This window comes from Sorex araneus, chromosome 5 (genome assembly GCF_027595985.1).
Source record: "Sorex araneus isolate mSorAra2 chromosome 5, mSorAra2.pri, whole genome shotgun sequence".
In the NCBI taxonomy this organism is placed as follows: Eukaryota; Metazoa; Chordata; class Mammalia; order Eulipotyphla; family Soricidae; genus Sorex; species Sorex araneus.
The window spans coordinates 33,218,571-33,242,420 of NC_073306.1; the positions used below are offsets into that span (position 1 = coordinate 33,218,571).

The 23,850-nt window shown below is 58.4% G+C and overlaps 1 protein-coding gene across 4 annotated transcripts in view; it reads right to left on the reverse strand.

The window, feature by feature from the left end:
- The window catches only part of ST3GAL3 (ST3 beta-galactoside alpha-2,3-sialyltransferase 3), a 193,767-nt gene that overhangs the window by 1,902 nt on the left and 168,015 nt on the right, over positions 1–23,850 (reverse strand). For all 4 annotated transcript variants that reach the window (XM_055139621.1, XM_055139619.1, XM_055139620.1 and 1 more), the window contains 6 exons: positions 20,653–20,747; positions 17,858–17,921; positions 17,231–17,326; positions 16,862–17,048; positions 4,650–4,796; positions 3,866–4,012 (listed from right to left, as the gene is read on the reverse strand). In XM_055139621.1, coding sequence (XP_054995596.1) covers positions 3,866–4,012; positions 4,650–4,796; positions 16,862–17,048; positions 17,231–17,326; positions 17,858–17,921; positions 20,653–20,747 — 736 coding nt within the window. The remainder of the gene's footprint in view (positions 1–3,865; positions 4,013–4,649; positions 4,797–16,861; positions 17,049–17,230; positions 17,327–17,857; positions 17,922–20,652; positions 20,748–23,850) is intronic.

Below are 23,850 nucleotides of genomic sequence, written 5' to 3' on the forward strand. Positions count from 1 at the left end.
GGGTCGGCGGAGGACTAGCTATCTGAGGATATTAAGGAATTACTGTTACATTCTTTTACGTGTGATAATGGTATTATGATAATAAAAACACACTCTTTATCTCGGGGAGAAAACCAAGTGAAACATTTCAGGCTGGAACGATACCATCTCTGAGACCCGTTTCCAAGCAATGGGCGGGAAGGGGGAGCCTGAGCACCGACAGATGAAACACGGGCGGGCGAGGGCCGGCCATCGGGGCACGGGGAGTTCACGGTCACCCCTTCCACTTAGGCCTGCGAGGGCCGGTTCCTGGGAAGGGGCCTGGCGGTGGAGCACTCAGTTGCCTTGCACGGGTCAGGCCCCGGGCTCGATCCCCCGCACACACGGCAAAGCAAACAAACAGCGCAGCCTGTGCCGGGGTTGTGGGGGTGGGGGGAGGCGGGGGCTGCTCTCTCCCAGGGCCCTTCCCTGCCGGCCCCACTCTCCCCTGGCTCCCCTCCTTCCTGGCCAGTCTTGCTTCTCACGGAACCAGGCACAGCTGCTGACCCCGGGACCCCTCTCTGTGCCTCCAGCCAAGTTCTCAGAGGGGCTACGAAGCCCCTCGGCTTGGAGCTGAGTGTCCCCCTGGGCCCCCAACACTGTCTCTCCCACACTGAGGGTGCAGCCACTGCCCTCTGGGTCCTGCACTGCCTGGGTCACTTCTCCGTGGTTCCCCCCGTGGCACTGGGCATGGGGACACCGTTGGTGACACCGGCCCAGAGGTGGGGCTGAGGGGTCCTGGGGGTGGCCAGGGTGCCAAGTGGCTCTCTTACCCCTGCAGCACGCAAGGTGACAGCTGGGATTCTGAGCCCCGAGCCCGGCTTTTTCAGTGGTCTGATGACAGCGGCGAAAGCATTCATGCTGGTCATCGGAGCAGACAATGACCACTGCGGGCTCCAGGCCGGGGCCCGTCCACTGAGTATCATGTCACCCCTCTCCACCCAGTGTGACCTCTCTCCCCACACAGACCGTAGGCCCTAAAGTGGTCCCAGGCTTCTAGGTCCCAGGTGGGCTTCTGGGCCTGCGGCTCTCAGAATAAGGTCTGGAACGGATGGAGCAGGCAGAGGGCAGGGAGAGGGCAGCCCCGGCGGAGGCACGTGGTGTCCACTGGCTTCAACTCTTAGGCCCGAGGGACAGTGCAGAGTTAAGGCGGCTGTGACGATGCACAGAATCCTAGGACGGCACATCAGTCGGCCCGAACTCCCGAGCACAGAGCCAGGCGTGGTGCCTGAGCAATACTGGGTGTGCCCCCTGCTCCCCCCACCCCACAAAAAAGCCTCTTTCCTGTCCGATCAGCCCTGAACAATGTGGGGTCCAGCTTTCATCTATTTTTTTCCCCATTTTGGGTCACACCCAGCGATGCACAGGGGTTACTCCTGGCTCTGCACTCAGGAATTCCTCCTGGCGGTGCTCAGGGGACCATATGGGATGCTGGGAATCAAACCCGGGTCAGCCACGTGCCCCGCAAATGCCCTACCCGCTGTGCTATCGCTCCAGCCCCCAGCTTCCATCTCTTTGGCAGTGACCAGAGGCTACTCCCAGCCTGGTGCTTGGGAGACCGTGCGTTGCTGGGGATGGAACCCAGACCTCCCCCATGCAAAAGCATGTGCTCAGCCTGCTGAGGTATCTCTCTGGGCCCGAGTCTTCATCTCTGGCCAAGACTGTCCAAAGAGCCTCCCAGCTACTCTCTCTCCCTGCCCTACGCCCCTCCACGTCCGTGTCGCAGCCACAGTGACTTACCAGGTGTCACTCTGCAGCCACAAGCTGGCCACAGCGAAACCCTTCTGCCTTCAAGTAAAACCCTCACTCCTTCCCACGGACAGCCTTCCTGAGTCTCTCTGTCTCTGAGGCCTTCCTGAGTCTCTCTGTCTCTGAGGCCTTCCTGAGTCTCTCTGTCTCTGAGGCCCTCCTGAGTCTCTCTGTCTCTCTGAGGCCTTCCCGAGTCTGTCTCTGAGGTCTTCCTGAGTCTGTCTCTCTGTCCCTCTGTCTCTGAGGCCTTCCCGAGTCTCTCTGTCTCTGAGGCCTTCCTGAGTCTCTCTGTATCTGAGGCCTTCCCGAGTCTCTGTGTCTCTCTGAGGCCCTCATGAGTCTCTCAACTTCTGCCTCCTGCTGACCCCCAGGGGTCAGGAGTCAGGGGACCGAGAAAGCTGTGGAGCTGGGGGAAGGGGTGCTGGCAGGGGCAAGAGAGGTGCAGGACCAGACGGAAGTGCAGCAAGGAGCAGGAGCAGGAGAGCTCTGGGGCTGCCCTGGACGCCAGTCTCAGCTCGGCAGGCCCAGCTGCCAGGCCGTCTCTGGGTTGCCCCGGAGGTTTCCAAGTCTCTCCTAAGCCTCGAGAAGGTCCCAGTTACACGAGGCTGCCGGAGGCACCAGGAAAGTGAAGCAGCAGAGGCCGTGGCTGGGGTGCAGAGTCTTGGGGGGCGACAGTGGGAGGCAGACTCAAAACCCCTGGGACTGAGGGAGGAGGCAGGCAGTCCTAGAGTCGCCGACTGAGAAGTAGGAGAAGTAGAAGGAGAGGAAGGTGCCCATGACAAAGTGCTCCTGGATGAAACATCGTGTGTCCATGGGGTTTGCTGGGTTAGAGGAAGGGGGAGCCAGGTAGAAAGGGATGCAGAGGTTCAAGGAATGACTCCTCAGGGGTGGATGGAGGCGCCCCCAGTCCTGGGGCGTGAGGGAGGAAGAGGAATGTGCAAGACTGAAGCCCCATGCAGGAGGGGCTGGAGGGATAGGTCAGTGGGGAGGGCACTCGTCTTGTCGACCCGGGTTCGATCCTTGGCACCCCAAACAGTCCCCTGGGTCTGCCAGGAGTGATCCCTGAATGCAGATCCAGGAGTAAGCCCTGAGCATCGCTGGGTGTGACTCCCAAACAAAGAAACGAACAAACAAACAAGCACGGGGCAGGAGCTGTCCTCAGAGCTCTGATCTGCATGGGCAGTGCCACTGTCTGCAAGGAGAGAGGCCGCTGGGAGCATCAGCTCTGGGCCAGGTGGGCACAGGGAGGCTCAGATTTACTCCCGGGGCTCCAAGCTGGGGCGGGGGATGCTGAGAGCTTGGCTGAAAAGCCTGCGGGAACGTTAACGCTTATGAATTTAGTAACTGATTCTTGAGTGTGTGCAGGATCACACAGGGCCTCCTGCAGGCGAGGCCCGTGCTCTGCGGCACGACTGAGCCACATCCTGCGCCCCCGATGCTTTTCTGGAGGGAAGAGGGGGCATACCCGGAGATGCTCAGGGGTTATTCCCAGATCTGCGCTCAGGGCTCACGCCTGGCGGTGCTCAAGGGACCACGTGTGGTGCCGGGATGGAAACCAGGTCGGCTGTGTGCAAGGCAAGAGCCCTCCCCACTGTCCTATTGCTCCGGCCCCAGTCCCGGATGCTTCTTGAACTTGAAGGGGACAAATAGGTCACCTGGAAAAACTTATCTCAGTGCTTCCTTGGGAGAAGGTAGGGGCAGCCCCCGGAGGGCAACCTGGGCTGAGAGGCAGAGTGAGCGGGTTGCTGGAGGGGCGAGGACAGCGGTAAGGGACAAGGTGGCAGAGAGGACAGCTCGGAGCTGGCACCAGCCCTGGCATGTTGGCTGGGAAACAGCAAAGGAGGCAGGGCGTGGGCCAGGGAGGAGGAGCTGAAGAAGGGCCCTGGGTTCAGGGGCCCGGGCGGGGGTGCCTGGGGACGGAGGCCTGGAGGAGGGGTGGGCCCCTGGTGACTCAGTGGGGACTGGGTCAGGGCCCTCCTGGGGCGCTCGGGCACCCAGCCCAGCCGCAGCTCATCCCTTCACATGCATTTGTGCAACTGCCGTCAGAGGCGGCCTCGGGGGCCGTGCCCCCTCCCGGCCTGGCCCGCGCCCAGCCCACCTCTTTGATGGCGGCCATGCGTACGGTCTCGTAGTAGTGCAGGGGCGCGTTGGGCGTGCTCATGTCGTAGCCAAAGCCTGCCACCGCCACCTCGTCACAGCCGTGCAGGGCCATGGTCACGGCCACGCTGCCCAGCGTCGGGATGTTCTGCGGGAGGGAGAGTCGTGCGGAGCTGCAGCGGCGCCGGGGGCAGGAGTGGCGGGGGGGACACAGAGACCCCCCCAGCTCCATCCCTGAGGGCCACTCTGCAGCTCTCCACCCCGCCCCCAGCAGAGCCCTGCTGTCTCCCCATACCCCACTCCCCCCCACCCTGTTATCCCCCCAAACCCTCTGTCCTCCCTGTCTCCATACTCCCTCGGCACCCCCAGTGTCCCTCTATCTTCCCACTCCACTCTCCCCAGGGCCCTTCTGCTCTACCCCATACACCCCCCAGGGTCTCTCTGCCTCCCCACCCTATCCTGCCCCAGGGCCTCTCTGCCCCCACCCCCCAGGGCCCCTCTGCCCCAACCCCCAGGGCCCCTCTGCCCCGACTCCCCAGGGCCTCTCTGCCCCCACCCCCCAGGGCTCCTCTGCCCCCAACCCCCCAGGGCCCCTCTGCCCCCACCCCCCAGGGCCCCTCTGCCCCAACCCCCAGGGCCCCTCTGCCCCGACTCCCCAAGGCCCCTCTGCCCCCACCCCCCCAGGGCCCCTCTGCCCCCATCCCTCCGGGGCCCCTCTGCCCCCACCCCCAGGGCCCCTCTGCCCCCATGCCCTCCATGGCCCTGCCCGTCCTCCCCGCTCTCACCCCACGGCCCATGAGCCCGTTGTTGAAGGGGAGTCCAATGAGGGTGAAGGCCGCCTCCTGGATGAAGTAGGGGTTGAGGATGCGGATCTCGGGGGGCTCCTTGGGCACCCGCGTGGCCACGGACTTCCAGAAGCCGTCCGATGCGCTCTGTGGACACAGTGTGAGTGGGCATGAGCGGGGGCACAGTGGGGATGGGCCAGGGGGCTGGCAGGGACCCAGAGTGCACTCCCTGGGGTAGTGGGCTGATGAGACCGGGCAAGAGGCAAGGGTGGGACGAGGAGCTTCTGGGGGGGCTGCAGTGTGGGCAGGGAGAAGTCATGAGGGGGGGCGAGATTCGAGGACCGCTCTGGCCTGAGGGGGTTCCTGCGCCCTCCCTGCGGACAGCACTGACGGGCCCAGGGCCCGGCCTTGCCTATCTGCAGTCTGGGGCTCGCCCGCCTGCCCTCTGCTGCCTTTTCCTGTTCTCTGTCAACTGCTCTAAAGTGAACCTGGAAAATAAAGACAGGACGTGAACTTGTACCGAGGGCTGCAGCTCTCTGCTGCGTGACACAGCAGGGTGAGGAGGGTGGGGGGACCCAGCCGCCCGAGGCCGGCTCCTCCCCGGGGCTTCCAGAGCACCCCGGTGAAGGGCCGGGGCACAGACACTGCATGTGGGACCTCAGTGTCCGCCCCGTGCCCCACGCGCTGAGCACTGTCAGGAGCAAGCTGCGAGCCCCCAGCACCACTCAGCGTGGCCCCCAAAACAGCACAGACAGGAACAAATCGAAAGGGAGAGATTCCCAGCCTGAAATTCAGCAGAAATATTCTGAGAACCCATCTCAGATACTTGGCAGGTGAGATCAGCGCCCCTCCCCGAGGGCCGAGAGCATTCCCGGCACCGCAGTCTCCCGTCTCCAGCAGGGAGTGACCCCCGCGCACCGCCGGGCGTGGGCCCCAAACATACCAGAAAGCCTCCAAAGTGTAAAAGTGAAGAATTAGGGTTTATTTCGAGCGTACACTTACGAAAACAGTGACAGATGTGCATCAAAACAAACACCGGGACCTGAGTGATGGGACGGCGGGGAGGGTGTTTGCCTTGCACCCGGTCGGCCTGCGCCCGATCCCCGGCATCCCGTGTGGTTCCCCAAAACCCGCCAGGAATAATTTCTGAGTGCAGAGCCAGGAGTGACCCCTGAGCACATCTGGGTCTGATCCACAAACGAAACGAAGCGAAACAAACTAAAACCACGATGCAACCAGACAGGGACATCCCTGTCCAACTCTCTGTCCACCCACCTGTGCCTGTGTCATGAAGGAAGATTCACCATTAACGGGAACAAGTAAAACTGCCTGTTAGAAAAAAGACCCACTTATTTCTTACCCTCAAACCATACACAAAATAACTAAGTGCTAAAAAGAGAAAACAGAAAGCTTAGATGTGTATTTCATCAGTGAATTTCCTAAATGCTAATGCAACGTTAAAATACAGAAAAAGATAGGTTTTGCAAACATTTAGTACTTTGCCAGTAAAGAACAGAATAAATAAAATTAACAGGCCAACAAAAAAGGGGAGGAATTCTGTCACAAGGAAATATTTGTATTTTTAATTCATGAAAAATCAACGAGATTCCATAAAAAGTGGAAAAAGAACATAAATGTTAATAGATACTATTGATAAAGAAATGAAAATTAAAATAAGATACTATTCTTATCCTTTCTTTTTTTTTTTCTTTGCTTTTTGGATCACACCTGGCGATGCACAGGGGTTACTCCTGGCTCTGCACTCAGGAATTACTCCTGGCAGTGCTCAGGGGACCATATGGGATGCTGGGAATCGAACCCGGGTCGGCCTCGTGCAAGGCAAACGCCCTACCCGCTGTGCTATTGCCTCCAGCCCCTATTCTTATCCTTTCAAGTGTGAACATGTATGTGTATGTAAATGCATATATATGGGTCTGAAGCATTAGTACAGCAGGTGGGCACTTGCCTTGCACGTGGCTGACCCGGGTTTGATCCCCAGCACCCTGTATGGTCCCCCAAGCCTTCCAGGAGCGAGTTGAGTACAGGGTCAGGAGTAAGCCCTGCCCGGAATGGCTCCCCAAAATAAATAAATATGTATATATCTTAGCACTTGTGGGGCGCAGAAAGTTAGAAGTCTTCTACTCTGCTCTAGGAATAAAATGTGAATTTTCAGAGTTTTGATTTAGTCTTTAGATCACTCCCAGTGATGCTCAGGGCATATATATATGTTCATATCTGAGAGGATGAAAAATAATCTTATTTTAGTTTTCATTTTGAGCGATAGCACAGTGGGTAGGGCGTTTGCCTTGCATGCGGGTGACCTGGGTTTGATTCTTCCATCCCTCTCAGGGAGCCCAGCAAGCTACCGAGAGTATCCCGCCCACACAGCAGAGCCTGGCAAGCTACCCATTGGTGCGTTTGATATGCCAAAAACAGTAACAAGTCTCACAATGGAGACGTTACTGGTGCCCGCTTGAGCAAATCAATGAACAATGGGACGATAGTGTTAAGGTGCTATTGCTTTTTTATTAAGATTTTTATGTTCCTTTTCCATTTTTTCTTCTTTGGGTCACACCCAGAGACCCTAAGAATAAAAATTGCTCTACCGGCCTTCTTGACACTGTTTCAACTTTCACCTGGCCACACACACGCTCAGACAGGTGCTGGGGGGGACAAGGAGGGGTATACGGTGGCAGGGATTGAACCCAGGCCCCCTGCTTACGGAGCAGGCGCTCCAGCTCTTCAGGATCCAGCCAGGCGGCTTCTCAAGAGCCACCTGAAAACAGGCATCAGGAGCCGCAAAGCCGTTTGTGCCCCAGGACACCAATATTTCTCTAGTAAAAGTGATCAGTATGAAGACCTTTGTGAAGAGCTGTTTATTACACTGTCCCACATAAAAGTACAAACCAGGGGTGGGGTGTGTGTGTGGGGAGAAACCCCAAATTTACAATAAGAAGACTGAATGATACGTGAATGGTCCAGCTGAGTTTCTGAGCTGGGTCACAGGACGCGGGTCCAAAGGGCAAGTGCTGGAGGCCACCTTCTCTGTGTCCTGGCCCCCGGGGCCCATGACAGACCCCAGCCTGCCCTCCACCACGCTTCCTATGCCAGGAGGGGGCGCAGGGCAGGGGGAACAGGACCTGGCCGGAGAGGGAGGGGGAGAAGGGGCCGAGTGGTGCCCACTTGGGGAGCGGCCCTGGCCTGCCTCTGCCACAGCCGCAGCCGGGGGTCTGCTGTGGAGGGGAGGCGGCGGGAGGGGGCTGGGTGGCAGAGGCCCCCTCTGGGCTGGCAGGCGCCGGCAGTCCCCACCCGGGGTTCGTGCCCACACCTGCCCCGAGCACGCCTGGGGAGCAGGACGCACGGGGCAGCTTGGGAACGGGTGGGAAGCGCCAGGCGTGGGCATGGCTGGGGGGCGCTGTGGGGGGGTGGGGATGGGGGCGGGCTCCAGGCTAGTTTTCACAGGAGCTGTTTTATTTATGCTGTTAGGGAATTTCTCAGGTTGCTCTACCTGCCTTCTCGACTGTTTCACCTTTCACACAGTGCGCGGGACAGGAGGGAGAGGAAGCAACACACGCCGCGTCACGCAGGGGGCGGGCGGCGGCGGGCGCGCGTTCCCCAGCACCCTGCACCTCAGCGGCTGGGGGCCTGAAGTCAGGGGCCACGGGACTCCCCGCAGCCCCAGGCCCCTCCCTCCAGGAGACCCCTCTGGTCAGTTAGGTGGAGGGACCCGGGACTCAGAGAGGCGGAGGGAAGGAGGAGGCAGATTCGGAGAAGGGCAACGGTGCCCAAGCCCGGGCTGGGCCTCTCCCCGGTGTATGGGTCCCAGGCGCACAGAGCACCCTGCCTGTCCCTGGGGAGGTCCCAGGAGTCACTGCTAGGGAAGGGGGTTTTCCCTGGAATTGGCAGGGAGAGGGGCGGAGGAGAAGCTTCCAGGAAGAGAAGTGCTTCCTCTGATGACACTGTGTGCCAGTATCACCACACACACACACACACACACACACACACACACCCCTCTATGTGACTCCCTGCCCCTCTAAGCAGTGGTGACTGTGACACACACACACACACACACACACACACACACACACACACACACACCCCTACCTCTCTATGTGACTCCCTTCCCCTTCAAGCAGTGGTGGGCAAACTGAGGCCCAGCTATCTCCTGGGGCAGGCCCAGCCCCCGGTGTGCCTGGCAGCCGGCAACTGGGGCTCTGGGCAAGGAGCCGTGGGTAGGGTCCCAGGTCCCGGCACGTGGGGCAGGTGGGTGCGTCTCCCTGCTCTCCCCGGAGGAGCTTGCCTGGGTGTGGAGGCTCCTCAGGAATTTCAGGGAAAGGAGGAACAATGAGATCAAGATCAGATCTCCGTACTGCGACTTTCAAGCCATAACAACACCAAGCACCAGCAGGACCTCATTCTGTCTCCTAAAATAAAATTTACGGCTTCTCGTCCCCGTCAGGCACACGTGGGCACATCCACACGGCATCTCGCGCACCCGAGAGGAGGCCGAGACCCCATGTTAGGGTACGCGCGGCCTTCAGAGCAAGAGCCGGGCGCCACGGCTCCCCAGAGACTGACGGCAAGCACCAACGCTCAGCGCGGGAGATGGTGGCACGGGGAGAGCGATGGGAGGCGGGCGTGGCGGGAAGCCACAAGCCAGCAGCCTGGGGACAACGAGGCCACATCCTGACGCTGACACCACCTCTGTGCCACCTGGAACTGGGTGTAATTTCCTGGAAGCCTCCCATCCCTCACAGCACCAGAGACACTCAAGGGGTTCACAAGCCAGTGGGCAGGACAGGGCTGGCCGTGCACGAACATCTCAATACAGGGAAGGATGATCACGGCGTGAGCAAGAGCCCGAGAGGGAGGAAAATGCCGTCTGTAATTACAGGAGAGAACACACAGAAGACAGAGCCCGACTCGTCCACACGCAGCGGTCACACACCCGGGAAGGTCGGGGCGGACACAGGGAACTGTGAACACACGGACCTCCCAGTGCAGGCTGGCCCCAGGGGAACAGCTGGGTGCTCAGGGGTCATCTGACGGTAGGCAGCCCACAACCACCGAGACGGTGAGAGGGGCTGGAGCAGTAACACAGCAGGCGGGGCGCTTGCCTCGCACACAGCTGACTGGGTCTGACCTTTGGCACCCCCTGTGGTTCCTTGAGCCCCACCAGGCTCACCGATCCCTGAGCACAGAGCCAGGAGTAAGCCCAGAGTATGGTGAGAGTGGCCCAAACCCCCCAAAATTAAACATTAAAAAATAAACGAAAAAAGAAGGATAATACAGGGGATAGGGCATTTGCCTTGCACATGGTTGACAAGGGTTTGATCCTTGGTACCTCATATAGCTCCCCCACTCCCCAATATTCCTTTCCAGGAATAATCCCTGAGTGCAGAGCCAGGAGTAGTAAGTTCTGGGTGTGGCCCAAAAACCAAAAAGAAAGAAAGAAAAAATAATAACAAAACCAAAAAAACCCCAAATATGGGTGAGCACGAAGCCCTTCATTTTTGGCGTGGTCTGTCTTACCTCCAACCACCACTGATTTCAATGACCTTCAGAGCATCTGGTCCTTTCCTTCCTAAAGCAAGGCTCCGAGAGCACTCCTTCTTCCATCCAGCACCCCCACCCCCCTATACACATACTGTGACAAGCCCCTGCAGGGGCCAGGGGCCACCATTCTTCCCTGACAATGACCCCAACTGTGCCCTCGGTCTCTCTTGGCCTCTCCCTCTCCCCTAGCAGCAACCAAGCCCAAGCCTCGGCACCACGCCCCTCCATCCCCACCCAGATCCTTCTGACTCTGCTCTCCAGCCCTCCCCTGGGGTGCTGCAACGCCCTCGTTATTCTGTAGGTTGTTTCCTAAGCTCAGACAACCCAGACTTCTAACCCTGGTCCCCAGGCAAGATCCTTCTGCTTTCGAAGTCTCACTGCCCTCACTTAGCTTTTGAAACCTGCTCTGTGCATTCATTTTTTTAAATCTTCACCTACTAAATAAGGGACAGAACACTGGGTCCTCCCTGGCCCGAGCGCTGAAAGCCACACACGCTGCGCGTTTGCTGCCCATCCGCTCACCGGCTAGCACTGTCTGGCGTCAGCAGGCTCAAGTCTGGGCACCCAGATGTCACCTGGGCTTACAGGCCCCTTCACCCTCTGTCCCCTGACTCCTCGGCCTCAGCTCCAGCTCCTGCCACAGCCACACAGGCTCAGCCCTAACATTTAGAGGGCTGGGGACAAACTGATAAATGGGTCCGTGGACCACATGCTCACATTTTAGCTTCCAAATACCTGAATATATCCCAGGCACCAAATATTTAATAAAACACATCGGCGCCTCCCTTGAAAAATCGCCTGGAGGCCAGCGAGAGTGAGGGGCAGGGCACAGTGCAGGGGTTAGGGCGCTTACCTTGCACGTGGCTGAGCCAGGTTCGATCCCCCCGCACTGCTTAAGGTTCCCTGAGCACCACCGCCAGGAGTGACCCCTGGGAGCCGGGAGTCAGCCGGCCCTGAGCACGGCTGGGTGTGGCCCCAGCCTCTTGCCCGCCCCAAACAAAACACAAACAAGATCATCTGGAAGGCCGGGTCTGAATGAGGGTGCTGCCTCTCGGAAGACGGGAGATCAGGAGGGGCGTGCTGAGGTGCAGGGAGGGCGCGCCCCAGCCCGCCCCCGCCACCCACCCCCGCCCCAGCCCGCCCTGAGAAGTGGGGAGCACGAGGTGGGGGCCCCCAGCCTGCACGTCCAATGGGCGTCTGGGCCTGGGGCACTGAATGTGTCTCTCCTGATCCCGCCACAGGGGTCACAGTCCTGCGCCCCTGTGGCGAGGGGCCAGCCGTTGTCCCTCCAGGCTTCGGCAGGGCGGCCCCCACCCCACACCCAGCTCTGCTCAACTGGTTTTACTGATTCACGCCGGCTCTGTCTGGGGGGTGGGAACCACGCCTGGTGGTGCTGGGGCTACTCCTGACTTGGTACTGGGGGCACATGTGGAACCTGAACTCAGAGCTCCCACCAGCATCTGACCCTCTCGGCCAGTTCCTGTCTGGAATGGTCCAAACTGATGCGCTCACTGCCCGGCTGTTCTCTGTGCTCGGCTTCTCCTGACTGTCCTGGAGGCCGAGCAGGGGTGGAGGGGTCTGGCCTAGCCACCCCGTCCGTCCCTGCTCGCCTTGCTGACGCTCACTGCCCCCGGTGGGTGCGGTGTGCCGAAGGCCGAGTGTGCAGGCTCACACACGCCCGCAGGGAAGCCTCTCCAGTCCCCACGCGGACAGAAGGTTCCTGGTGCCCGCCCCCTGACCTGCCCAGCCCAGCCCAGCCTGCCAGGACCCTCGGATGTGGCTGTGACAGCATCTTCCTCTCCGTGACCTCCCACCCTCTCATGCTTTCCAGCTATGCCCCGTCCCCCCACCCCCCAGCAGTACCCAGGGCTTACTCGTGGCTCTGCGCTCAGTGATCACGCCTGGCAAGGCTTGAGGGAATCCTACGGGGTCCCGGGGATCGAACCCAGGGCAGCCGCCGGCAAGGCAAATCCTTTACCCGCTGTACAAGCTCTCCAGCCCTCCTCAGGACCCCTTCCCCCTCCCTCGTGGCTTTCTCGACACCCTCCAGAGTTAAGAGCCATTTGTCTGTCCTACTTCCCGAGTATACTTCTCAAAGTTTTATGCTACCCAGGTTTGTTGCTGCAGCTGCTAATTCAGTTTAAGTTTCATACATTATCAAATCTGATTTCTTCTGGCCCTTTGGATCCCTGGAAAGTTATTTTCCTCTTCCAGATTTGATTTCTGTTTTTCTGGCTTCAACATTTCCTTAGGTCGTATTTTCTATTTCACTTTTGCGTCCATTTGGAATGCAGTTTGATGTATGATATCGGAGAGGGTCATGGGACCTTTTGGAGAGCTATATTTGGGAAAAGCAACGAAGGCGGCGGGGCCGGCGGGGGGCCTGTGCGATGCGGATGCACACAGAGGCCGGGCGCCAGGCCTGCTTGGCTTTCACCGGCTTATCGAGATGAAGATCTGGGAACTGCAGGGAGAAGATCAACCATGGCCGAGGGGAAAGAGATGCCCAGGAGAAGCCAGAGAGGACCAGAGGCCACCAGGGTCGGGATGGAAAAGAATGTTCGCTAGGCAGGGCGGGGGTCCCCGGCTGGGGGCCCAGCCTGTCTTCCACCGATTTACCTAGGTACATGCACGTGGGCTACAGCACCCTGCATCGGAAAAGAGACAAACAGGACCGTTTCTTCCAGCTGCCCGCTGGTGTGGGGGCCTGGTAGGGGGGCAGGGGGGCCAGTGAGGGGCAGCTAGGAGACATGTCAGTGGTTATGAGAGAGAAAACAATGGCTACGGCTAGAACACTGGGCTGTGGGGCTGGAATCCAATTCTCCATGGTTCAAAAGACCGTCTGTATTATCATTTAAAATTTATATATATATATGTACACACACATATACATATACATATGTATATGTATGTGTGTGTACATATATATATATATATATATATATATATATATATGTTGGCTCTTGTGCCACACTGGGTGGTGCTCAAGGGTTACTCCTGGCTCTGGACTAAGGGATCACCCCTGGCGGTACTTGGGGGGACCATATGGTGGAGATCAAACCCGGGTTGGCTGTGTGCCAGGCAAACACCCTCCCTGCTGTACTAGTGCTCTGGCTCCAAAAGACACTATCTTTAATAGGTCTATGACTATACCCCAGAAGTGCACAAACAGATGCTGCAAGAATGACACTAAAACCAGGCCTGGGGGAAGGGCCACAAGGAATCTGATGGGTAACTCAGGTTTGACATCTCAAGTTGTGGCAAGAGGCCACAGAGGTTGCTCAGTGAATGAGTCTTTTATGCTTTCTTCTTCTTCTTTTTTTTTTTTCTTTTTGAGTCACACCCGGTGATGTACAGGGGTTACTCCTGGCTCTGCACTCAGGAATTACTCCTGGCGCTGCTCAGGAGACCATATGGGATGCTGGGAATCGAACCTGGGTCGGCCGCGTGCAAGGCAAACGCCCTACCCACTGTGCTATTGCTCCAGCCCCTTTCTTCTTCTTCTTTTGGTATTCCAGGAACATTTCACGGAAAGAAAGTTTGTCTCCAAAACTAAAAGTTACAGCCTCCCAATTCTGTAGGAGATGGGGTCGACAGCAGTGCAGGGCGAAAAGCCCCCGGTGGATCTCCTGGGGAGCTGAGCAGACGCAGAGCCAGTCTCTGCATCCGTCCCAGGTCAGGGGGAGGGGACGGCCCGGGAAGGGCTGCTCTCCGCCCAACGCCTCCAGTGGGGCCTTCCAGCAGCTCCCCTTCCCTCTGAACTAGCTCATCAGCACCAACGCGCCCCCTTCTCACGTGAAGGCCAGAGGTGGGGCTCCACGTGCATTTCCAGCAGCCCCCCAGGTCCACACAGGAGCAGGGACGGGCCGTGGGCGGGCTTGGGGGGGGCTAAGGATGTGAAGAAAGGGGTTCCGGGAGGCCTGACTAGGAGCCACCAAACTTCCCCGAGACAGACGCTGATGAAAGTGAGAATCAGACTCAGAGACTGAGCGCGGGGTTGGACGCAGCAGGGCTGGCGGAACCCAGCAGCTGGGACAAGCCGGGCCCAGTCGCACCATCCCGACACCTCAGCCCGACTCTCTGTGTGCGGGGGCTGTGTGCGTGCCAGCCGCACCCCTTCTCTAGGTGCCCTGCGGTGAGGGGGTGCCCCCACCGGGCCTGAGCCAAGTGTGGGCTTGGGTGCCAAGGGGCATCAGTCCCATCTCTGCCAGGCCCAGCGAGGCCTCACAGGCGGGGACCCAGGGCGTGGCGTGTCCTCTGGCTTCCTCAGATTCTTGGTTTGATTTTTCTTTTTTCTTTCTGGGTCACAGCCGGTAGTGCTGAAGGTTTGCTCCTGGCTCTGCACTCAGGAATCACTCCTGGTGGTGCTGGGGGGCCATAGAGGACGCCAGGGATCGAACCTGGGTTGGCCGTGAGCCAGGCAAGCGTCCTGCCTGCTGTACTATGGCCCTGGTCCCTCCCAGACTCTTGGCCCACCTGTGCTGCCTTTCCCAATAGGCCCTGGGAATAGGCCCTCCCTCTCCAGACCTGGGGCTTGACCCCTGATTTTCTGTTCCTCCGGCCCCGTTCAAATTTTCTAGGGGGCCTCCCAAGCAGTGCTCGGGAGACGGGGGCCCCCCTTCCTGCAGCCTCAGCCAACCAGACCTGTGAACACAGTCCCGTCAGGGCTCTGCAGTGCTCGGGGACCTCCAGGGCTGCACTCAGTGATGCTCAGGGCACCAGGTGGTGCTGGGGACTGGATTGGGGTCAACCATGCAAGGCACGTGCCCACACCACTGTACTCTCTGGCCTTCTCGCTTAACTCTGGAAACAACAACAGCAAAATGAAACCAAGAACACCCGCTGGGCGACGGCAGTACTACTCGTGCTCCAGAGATGAGACGGGGGCTGAGGGGTCTACGCACTCTGCTGGAGGCAGCCAGCTCCTAAGGACGGAGTCCGAGCTCACACTCAAGCCTGTAGGGCTGCTCTCCCCTCACCCCGGCTGGCTCACCCCCCGATAATGGATGCAGGGGTCTGGCTCCCCGAGGGGCCCGGGACAGGCTGTGCGCCCCTCCAGCTGCTGGGGTTGGGCCCCACGGCAACTTGGCCTCCTCCCCGAGGCCTGTCCGACTCCCGCCTGCCCACAGGAAGCAGGCCTGTGATGGTGCCAATTCCAGGTCATTTATGGTGACGGGGCTCCGAGGGACCTGGGCCTGCCCTCCAGGAGCTCTCTGACAAGTGTCATTATGGCAGAGGCAAGGAAGTGGCCAAAGGGGGTGGACAGGTGGGCAGCGGTCAGGAGGAGAAGGCAGGCCCCACACAGGCGCCCCAGACTTACCAAAGTGGATGTGGATGTGATTTCTTGCAATTCCTCCTTAAAAAAATACCCAACTGTGGGCCAGGGAGACAGTAAGGGGGTAGGTCACTTGCCTCACACACCCAGGGTCAACCTGGGTTCAATCCCTGGCACCCCATAGGGTCCCCCAAGTCCCTCCAGGAGTGATCCCTGAGCACAGAGCCAAGAGTAAGCCCTGAGCGTAGCCGGGCGTGGCCTCCACACGGACAAATAGCCTAACTGTGATCCCAATTCTGCTGCCAAGCCCTGCCTGGGACCGAGGCCACCAGCGCCCTAGGCCCCAGGGTTCTGGGAACGGTGGGGTGCTGCGTCAGCCCCCCACTTCCTGCCTGACTTGTGTGGGCATCGAGCCGAATTCAAACCCTTTCCTCCTGTCTGGGGAACCGGGTGAAGCCGGGAGGGCTTGTCCGGGTGGGCTCCGGGTTCCGAGGCGGCTTCCCCTCCCCCTGCCCCACCTACCTGGGCGTCTGCACCTCACGTCTGTCTTCTCTTGTGCTTGCTACCTACTTGCCACTGCCTGCACTTGGCCTTGCTTGGGCAAGGGCTGTGGAGTTAAACCAAATCACACTGAGACCCCCCAGATTCCTTTCAGCTGCCCCAGCCCCAGCTCCCCTGAGCTCCGGAAGGTGCCACGGCTCGGGGTGAACCTGGGGCCACAGTGATGGGACGGGGTGGGGAGGCTGCGGGGGGAGCACCCCAGAGGGAGGGGTGTCCTTACGGACGCAGCCCTGAGAAGGAGAGCACTCAGTGGGGGGGCCACTTGGGAGCCCCTGCCCCTGGCTGCCGAGAGGAAAGAGAGAAGCCCCGCAGCACCCCAGGGTGCTGCAGCACCCCTGCCTCAAGCAGGGGCCAGAGGTCGAGGGTCAGAGCAGAAAGAAGGCAGGCTGACGGGGGCGGGAACCCTCGAGCTGATGGCCGCAGCGTCCACGTAAGGCCTTCTTCCTCTTGCTGAGAAAGTGAAGGAGCCCTGGCCGGGTCCGGGAACTCAGAGGGTGAGGGAGGTTTGGGGAGGACCCCCACAAAGTGCAGGCAGGAGATGAGGTGTCTCCGGGTGGTGATGAGCCCCCCTTCCTGGGGAACCCAAGTCAGGAAGGGCAGGGGGGATGCTGGGAGAAACGGGGACTGGGCCCAGAGCCCGGGGGCCGGGCATGGGATCGGCCCTGGGAGTCTTGTCCAAGACCCCCGTCTTATCTTCTGCCCTCCCTGCCTGGGTGCCCAGGAACTTGCGGCCTCAAGTCAGTGACGCCTCCTGACGGAGTGTGCACTGGCTCTCTGGGGGAGGCGGCAGGACGGGGCGGGGCCAGCGGGGTGCACTCACCACTCTCTCCTTGTAGACGATGTACTTGAGCCACCTGAAGTCCTGCCACTTGAAGCCCGCCAGGACAAAGAGGGAGTCGCGCTCGTACTGCTCGGGCCGCTGCATGGCGCCCTCGGGGTAGGTGATGCGCAGGGTGGTCTTACTGCCCACGTCCTTCTCGAAGCCTCTCACGGGAGCCGAGTTCAGTCTACAGAGACGGCCGGTCAGAGCCCACACGCGCTTGGGAGGCCCCGAGACCCCCAAAGAGCCCGGCTACGGAGAATGGGGAGCCGCGCTGCTGAGGTGCCAGCACAGCCCTCCAGCCCTGAGCAGCTGGATGGAGGGGCCGTCCCCAGGGGGTGTGGGGGCAGGGGGGTCCCGGGCACTCACCTGACCACGATGTCATAGTCGTCGATGCGGGGCCCCAGAGACTTGTTGGCAAGGACCCCTCCATTGCCCACGATGATGCATCGGCGGCAGGGGAGGCTGAGGGAGGGGCGCAGACATCTGAGGGCTGCCCACCAGGTCTCCTGCCCCGCCCTCTGGCCTCGTGGTACCCTCAGACATCCCTGGGACTCCCCCAACCTCCCCCCAACCGCCACACTCCTCCAGGAAAATGGGGGTGTGGGAAGAGGGCGTGCCGGGTCCCCTGGGGCGAGTGGGGTGGCGGGCAGCTTTCAGGGGAAAGGGGAGTGGAAGGAAGCCCGAGTGTTTTCACCCAGTAGCCCCCTGCCCCCTGTCCCCCTACCCCCGAGTTCTGGCATCACCCCCTCCAGGGGTCTGCTGGCTCACAGCTGTCACTGCTGCCTGGGCAGTCCCACCACTCGCACCCCCACCCAATGCCAGCTGCCCCCACCCTGTGTCTTCAGCTCTCCCGTAATCTGAGGCATCCTGCAAGCACTCCGGGCCCCCAGCACATGCCCCCGTTGGGCGATATGCCCCTGGGAAACCCACCTGGGGCTCTAATGCCCGTGCCCACCAGGGCTGCCAAGAGGGAGGTGGGGCCCAGTGACTCACCTGTCCAGGGCCGGGGTCAGGCGATACTCTTTGGTGACTGACAGGATGGCTTTGATCAGATTGTCTGTGCACAGAAGAGAGAGGCGATGTCAGAGGGCCACTGAAGTCCCCAGGGCATGTGGAGACCGGGTGGGCGGGAGTTGTAGACAGAAGGGAGGCTGGGCACCAACCAGGACAGGAGGCTCAGGTCATGGAGGTGAAGGCCAGAGACACAGGCCACAGAGACACAAGCCACAGGAACACAGGCCACAGAGAGTCAGGCCACATGAGACACAGGCCACAGAGACACAGACCAGAGACACAGACCAGAGACACAGGCCACAGGAGACACAGGCCACAGGAGACACAGGCCACAGAGAGTCAGGCCACATGAGACACAGGCCACAGAGACACAGGCCACAGAGATATAGGCCACAGAAACACAGACCACAGAGACACAGGCCACAGAGATATAGGCCACAGAAACACAGACCACAGAGACACAGGCCACAGAGATATAGGCCACAGAGACACAGGCCACAGGAGATACAGACCACAGAGACACAGGTCAGAGACACAGGCCACAGGAGATACAGACCACAGAGACACAGGCCACATGAGACACAGGCCACAGAGAGTCAGGCCACATGAGACACAGGCCACAGAGACACAGGCCATAGAGAGTCAGGCCACAGAGACACAGGCCACAATCAGGCCACAGAGACACAGGCCACAATCAGGCCACAGGAGACACAGGCCACAGGAGACAGAGGCCACAGAGAGTCAGGCCACAGGAGACACAGGCCAGAGGAGACATAGGCCACAGAGACACAGGCCACAGAGAGTCAGGCCACAGAGATACAGCCCTAGGAGACACTGGCCACAGAAGACACAGGCCACAGAGACACAGGCCACAGGGAAGATGAAAAGACAATGTACATAAAGCTCTAAGGATGAAAGCGAGTAAGTTGCATAACCACAGTGGGGAGCAGTTTAATCAAGCAGAGTCTTAACTGTCCACAGATTAAGAGCTAGCACTCTGTTGCCAGGTATATAACATCAAAACCCCACATCTGTTTTCAGGAGCTTTTTCTAACAGTGCTCATTGTAGAATGTTAGTGTTTTATTTAGGTTGCTTTTTTTTCCCTTTTTTTGGGTCACACCCAGTGATGCTCAGGGGTTACTTCTGACTTTGCACTCAGGAATTACTCCTGGCAGAGAACAGGGGACCATATGGGATGGCCGTGTGCAAAGCAAATGTCCTACCTGCTGTACTATCGCTCCAGTCCCCACTGTAGAATGTTAGAGACAACCTTGATGCCCATCACAGGAAGAGAGATCAAATTTGTGGTACATGGCCTATATAGCAGCCACAAAAATAATAAAATAAATCTAGGACCCAGAGCTGTGTCTCCTGATGCAGCTGAAAAGCATAAGCAAAAACCTAGTCTGAAAACGCATGCATATATAGCACCATTTGTTCAGTATCAGATATGCAAACAGCCCATATTTTAAATGGACGTGTAAATATGTCACCACAGAAATGCACAAACACAGGGCCCGAGCAACAGTACAGTGTGTAAAGCACTTGTCCTGCACGTGGCCAACCTGGGGTCGATCCCTGCCACCCCTTATGGACCCTCAAGTACCGCCAGGAGTGATCCCTGAGTGCAGAACCAGGACTGAGCCCTGAGCACTGGCAGGTGTGGCCCCCAAACAGAAGCAAATCAATAAAACTGGTGGGTGCTCCCTTCCTGCAGTCTGAGAGCCTGGAACTGGACTTTTCTTCCAAATTTTGTGGAAGTCTTGAGTGAGGACTTCAGAGAAGAGAGCAGGCTGCGGGTTGCATGCACATGGGGCAAAGGCCATCTCTAGCCCCATCTGGCAGGTCAAGGTCGCCATGGTCGTGAAGGTCACTGTATGTTTCTCAGGGAGGGTGGGTCAGACCCAGGTGAACCTGACTCCTCTGGACAAATGATATCACCCCTATAGGAGTGTTTTAATTCTGTTTTTGTTTTGTTTTGCTTTTTGGGGTCACACCAGGCCATACTCAGGACTTACTCCTGGGTCTGTGCTCAGGCATCAAATCGGGTGGGGCTGGGGACTAGGTGGGGTACTGGGGATCAAACCCAGGTCAGCGCATGGAAGGTAAGCACCTTATCCACTGCAGTATCGCGATGGCCTCAGAGTTACTTAATCCTGGCCACAACCAGAGACAGTGACCTTATTTTCTCCATTTGACTGACAAACTAGAGCCCGGACAAGCAATGTTAATTGTCTCAGGTCATAATTAGTTTAATGCATGATCTGATCTTCCTCTCCGATCCAAAAATTGCATGGAAACTTGACAAAGGAAACAGCTGTTGGATATGTGGGAAGGGCCTGAACGCAGTGGACAGGGAGAGTCTGAGCAGTCCTGGTCGGGGCAAGGGAGGGCCGGAGGGGGTCGAAGTCAAGGTGACAAAGACTGGAGCAGGTGACGGAGATGAGATGTGTCAGGGACGGCCTCTTATTTTCTCTGAAATTCTTCTTCATACCTAGACCCCCAGTGACAATGTCTCTGGCCCTCCCTCCCCTTGACATTCCCATTGGGCCGCACTGCCCCATGCTCTGAGGTTCTCTCCCGCCCCAGGACTGGAGCCAGTGGAGCCTCCTCCACGAATACCTGGCCCTGGCTCCCCAGCACATTCCAGCAAAGGAAAGGACGGGAGTGAAAGGAAGAGCTGGACAGCAAGGGGGACTGTGGAGAGTGGGCGGGAGAGCGGACGGGGACCTTGCCCCCCTGAAGGGCCAGTGAGCAACAGCTCCCGACATACCTTGACCTTTGATCCCAAATGGTGGCACAAATTCCCGGATCCGAGCCCACTTGCGGAAGGAGTCGTCGAGGAACATGGGTGCTGGCTTGGAGAACCTGGAAGACAACAGTGCTGCTGAGGGTCCCCAAACGCCACCAGGCAGAGTGCCAGTGGCCTGCTCTGGGCATCGGTCTCGGCCTGGAGCTGGGGAAGCCTCCCACTTGTCGGCACACCCCTCGGGCCCCGCTGGCCGGCGGGGGTGCAGCTGTGTGGGGTCTGGCAGATACTACTCAGGGGAGCCTGAGTTTGAAGGCGTAGGCCTGGCCCGTCTGGACGTGGCCAGCTGGAGGAACAGAGAGACAAGATCTACTCGGCGAGCCGCAATGTCTCAGAGCCGGGAGTTCTGCGGCCAACTGTCCGTGGCTACATCCATCAAAGTCACTGCACCCACATTATTCCCGCAGATCTGTCGGGCTGAGTGGGAAAACACCCAGAGCACAGCCAGAGCAGGGAGACAGGCTTTTGGAGAGAATTCTGGAAGGTGGACCACACAGGATGTGGAGGGGAGAGAATTCATGAGGAGCGGGTGAGGGGGTGAAGAGCTACAGACTCGGGGGTTTGGGAGAGAAGAGAAGGGACATGGCTCGGGAGGAGGCAGAGCCTCCTGGTGGCAGTGAGGGTGCCGAGAGGCTTGGAACCCCCGGGGGTGCAGAGAAACGGGGCCCAAAGGGAGAGGTCACTAGTGTCGCCTGGGTGAGAAGGAAGAGTGCATGCTGCTGAGAGGAAGGGAAAGGCCCGCTCACTCCTGGGGCTGCCGGGGGGCCAGGCAGGAGCAGGAAGCGAGGATGGAACGGAAGCAGCGGACTCTGCAGAGACATTGGACAACGTGACAGGCTGTGGAGCACGCACCCTGGTGTGGAGACACAGAGCAGGCCTGTACGGGGGCCGCCCTGGCCCGGGTCTTGCTGGGGGCATCCCAGGGCCTTCCTGGCTGAGAATGGGCACAAAGAGGCTGAGGCCATCCACCCGAGGGACAGGTTCAACATTGGAGAAGCTTCTTCAAGCCCAGGAGCTGGATGGAGCTGGGCATCCACTCACCCCAGCAGATACACATCACCTCCCCCGGCACGACCGTCATGCACCCAGGACAATGCCAATACCGTGTGGGGTGCACTAGCAGAAAGCTGCACCTTCCGCCTGAAGCCCCCTGCACCCCAACCACGGGCTGTCTGGAAGATGGTTTCACCCTCCTGGCGGGGAGAGGCGCTTTCTGCCTGGCCTTCGAGCAAGCACACCCCTGCTTCATGTCCAGGGGCTAAGCCCAGCTCTCAGACCTGGTACGGACAAGTGGGGCTGATGCTGATGTTTGAGCAGAGGCGCCGAGGTTCCTGGCCACCATCTAAAGGAAAGGGCCCAGGCCACACAGTCCCCGAGCAGCCTGCAGCAAGAGCCTCGCCCCAAGGGTCAGGACTGAGCTGACGAGCTATTTGCAAAGTTCCTCAGTCAGGCTTAGACAGGATTTTATCTGTTTCTCAATACGCACTGGCTGGTTTATGCTAATAAAACCTCCTGAACCGAGCCAAGAGGCCTCCGCATAGTTTTCCCTTTCTTCCTCCCTTCTCTTTTTTTGTCCTGATGATCAGAAAGTGCATTATATTAAGTTTTACTCTGAAAATGAACTTTTGTATCATTAACAATATGTGTCAGTTCTGATAACAATACAGGCACATTACAAAAAGTACCCATAACTCCATAACAGAAAGACAACAGCCTGCTTGGCATATACCCATACTGATTTTCCTTTTTTCACATGTGTATGAGAATATGTACGTATATAAACATACACACATACACACACATTTTTGGACCATACCTGGCAGTGCTCAGGGCTTGCTTACTTCTGGCTCTACATTCAAGAATTACTCCTGGCGGTGCTGGGGAAAGTGCCCTACCCCACTGTCATGTGCTTCTAGTCCCTTCCATATTACTTCCCAGCAGTACACAATTCTTTTCACCTTAGAATCTGCTGCTGGGACCAGAGAGATAGTACAATGGGTAGGTCATGTGCCCGGCATGTGGTTGACCTGCATTCAATCCTCAGCATCCCATATGGTCCCCTGAGCATCACCAGGAGTGTAATTCCTGAGTGCAGAGCCAGGAATAACACCTGAGCATTGCCAGGTGTGATTAAAAATCTCCCCCCAGAAAAGAAAAAGAAAAAAATCAGTATTTTTACTACTGCTATGGAAATGGATCAACTCCCCCAGAGACTGTGTCAGACAAAAGTCATATGATGCTGTCTACAGCATCAAGGTCCCAAAGTTAAATGTGCAGGAGACACAAATGAGAACCTGACAATGAAAAGTTAAGAGCTGATGTTTGTGCTGTCTGTGGCCCCCTTCTCCCGCGTCCCCCTTATCCTTCAGTGCTATGGTACTTGGAGATGAGCACCTTGGGGAGCAGTAAGGCCAAAACGATGGAGAGACTGAAGCTCTAAGGACAGACAACTGGGTCACTCGTTCTGCTTATGAGGGGACAAGTAATCAGCTCTGCAGCAACCCACACAAAGCCTTTGTGAGGGGCCAGCAGGACGGCGGGAAGGCGTTTGCCCTGCATGTGGCCAACTCAGGCTTGATTTCTGGCATCTCACCCGGCCCCTGGAGCCTTACCAGGAGTGATCCCTGAGCACAGAGCCAGGAGCAAGCCGTGAGTACCTGATCACCACTGGGTGTGGCCAAAAAACAAAGTCCTCATGAGAACTTAACCATGCTGTTAGCCTGATCTTGGATTCCAGTCTCCAGAACTGTAACAAATAAATTGCTGCGGGGTTTTGTTGTAGCAGCAAGAGGCTCGCTATGACATAAACAATGGACAGAAAACCCCATGGAGATCATGGTCAGTAACAGTGCATGCCTGGGCAGGGATCCTTAACGATCTCTGCCTGCAGGGCCCGAGAGATGGCCCGGAGGCTGAGCACAGGCTCTGCACCCTGGAGACCGGGGTTCCCTCCCCAGCACCAACGCAGGCTTCTCGGAACACCACCAGGAGTGACTCCTGAGTACTGCTACAGTACGTGTTTTGTGTTTCTGGGCCCACACCCGGCAGTGCTCAGGGCTTATTCCAGGCTGTGTTCAGGGATCACTCCTGGGGGTGTTCAGGGACTATATGCAGTGACAGGATTTGAACCTGGGTCAGCCTCCGCAAGCAAGCTTTCTGACC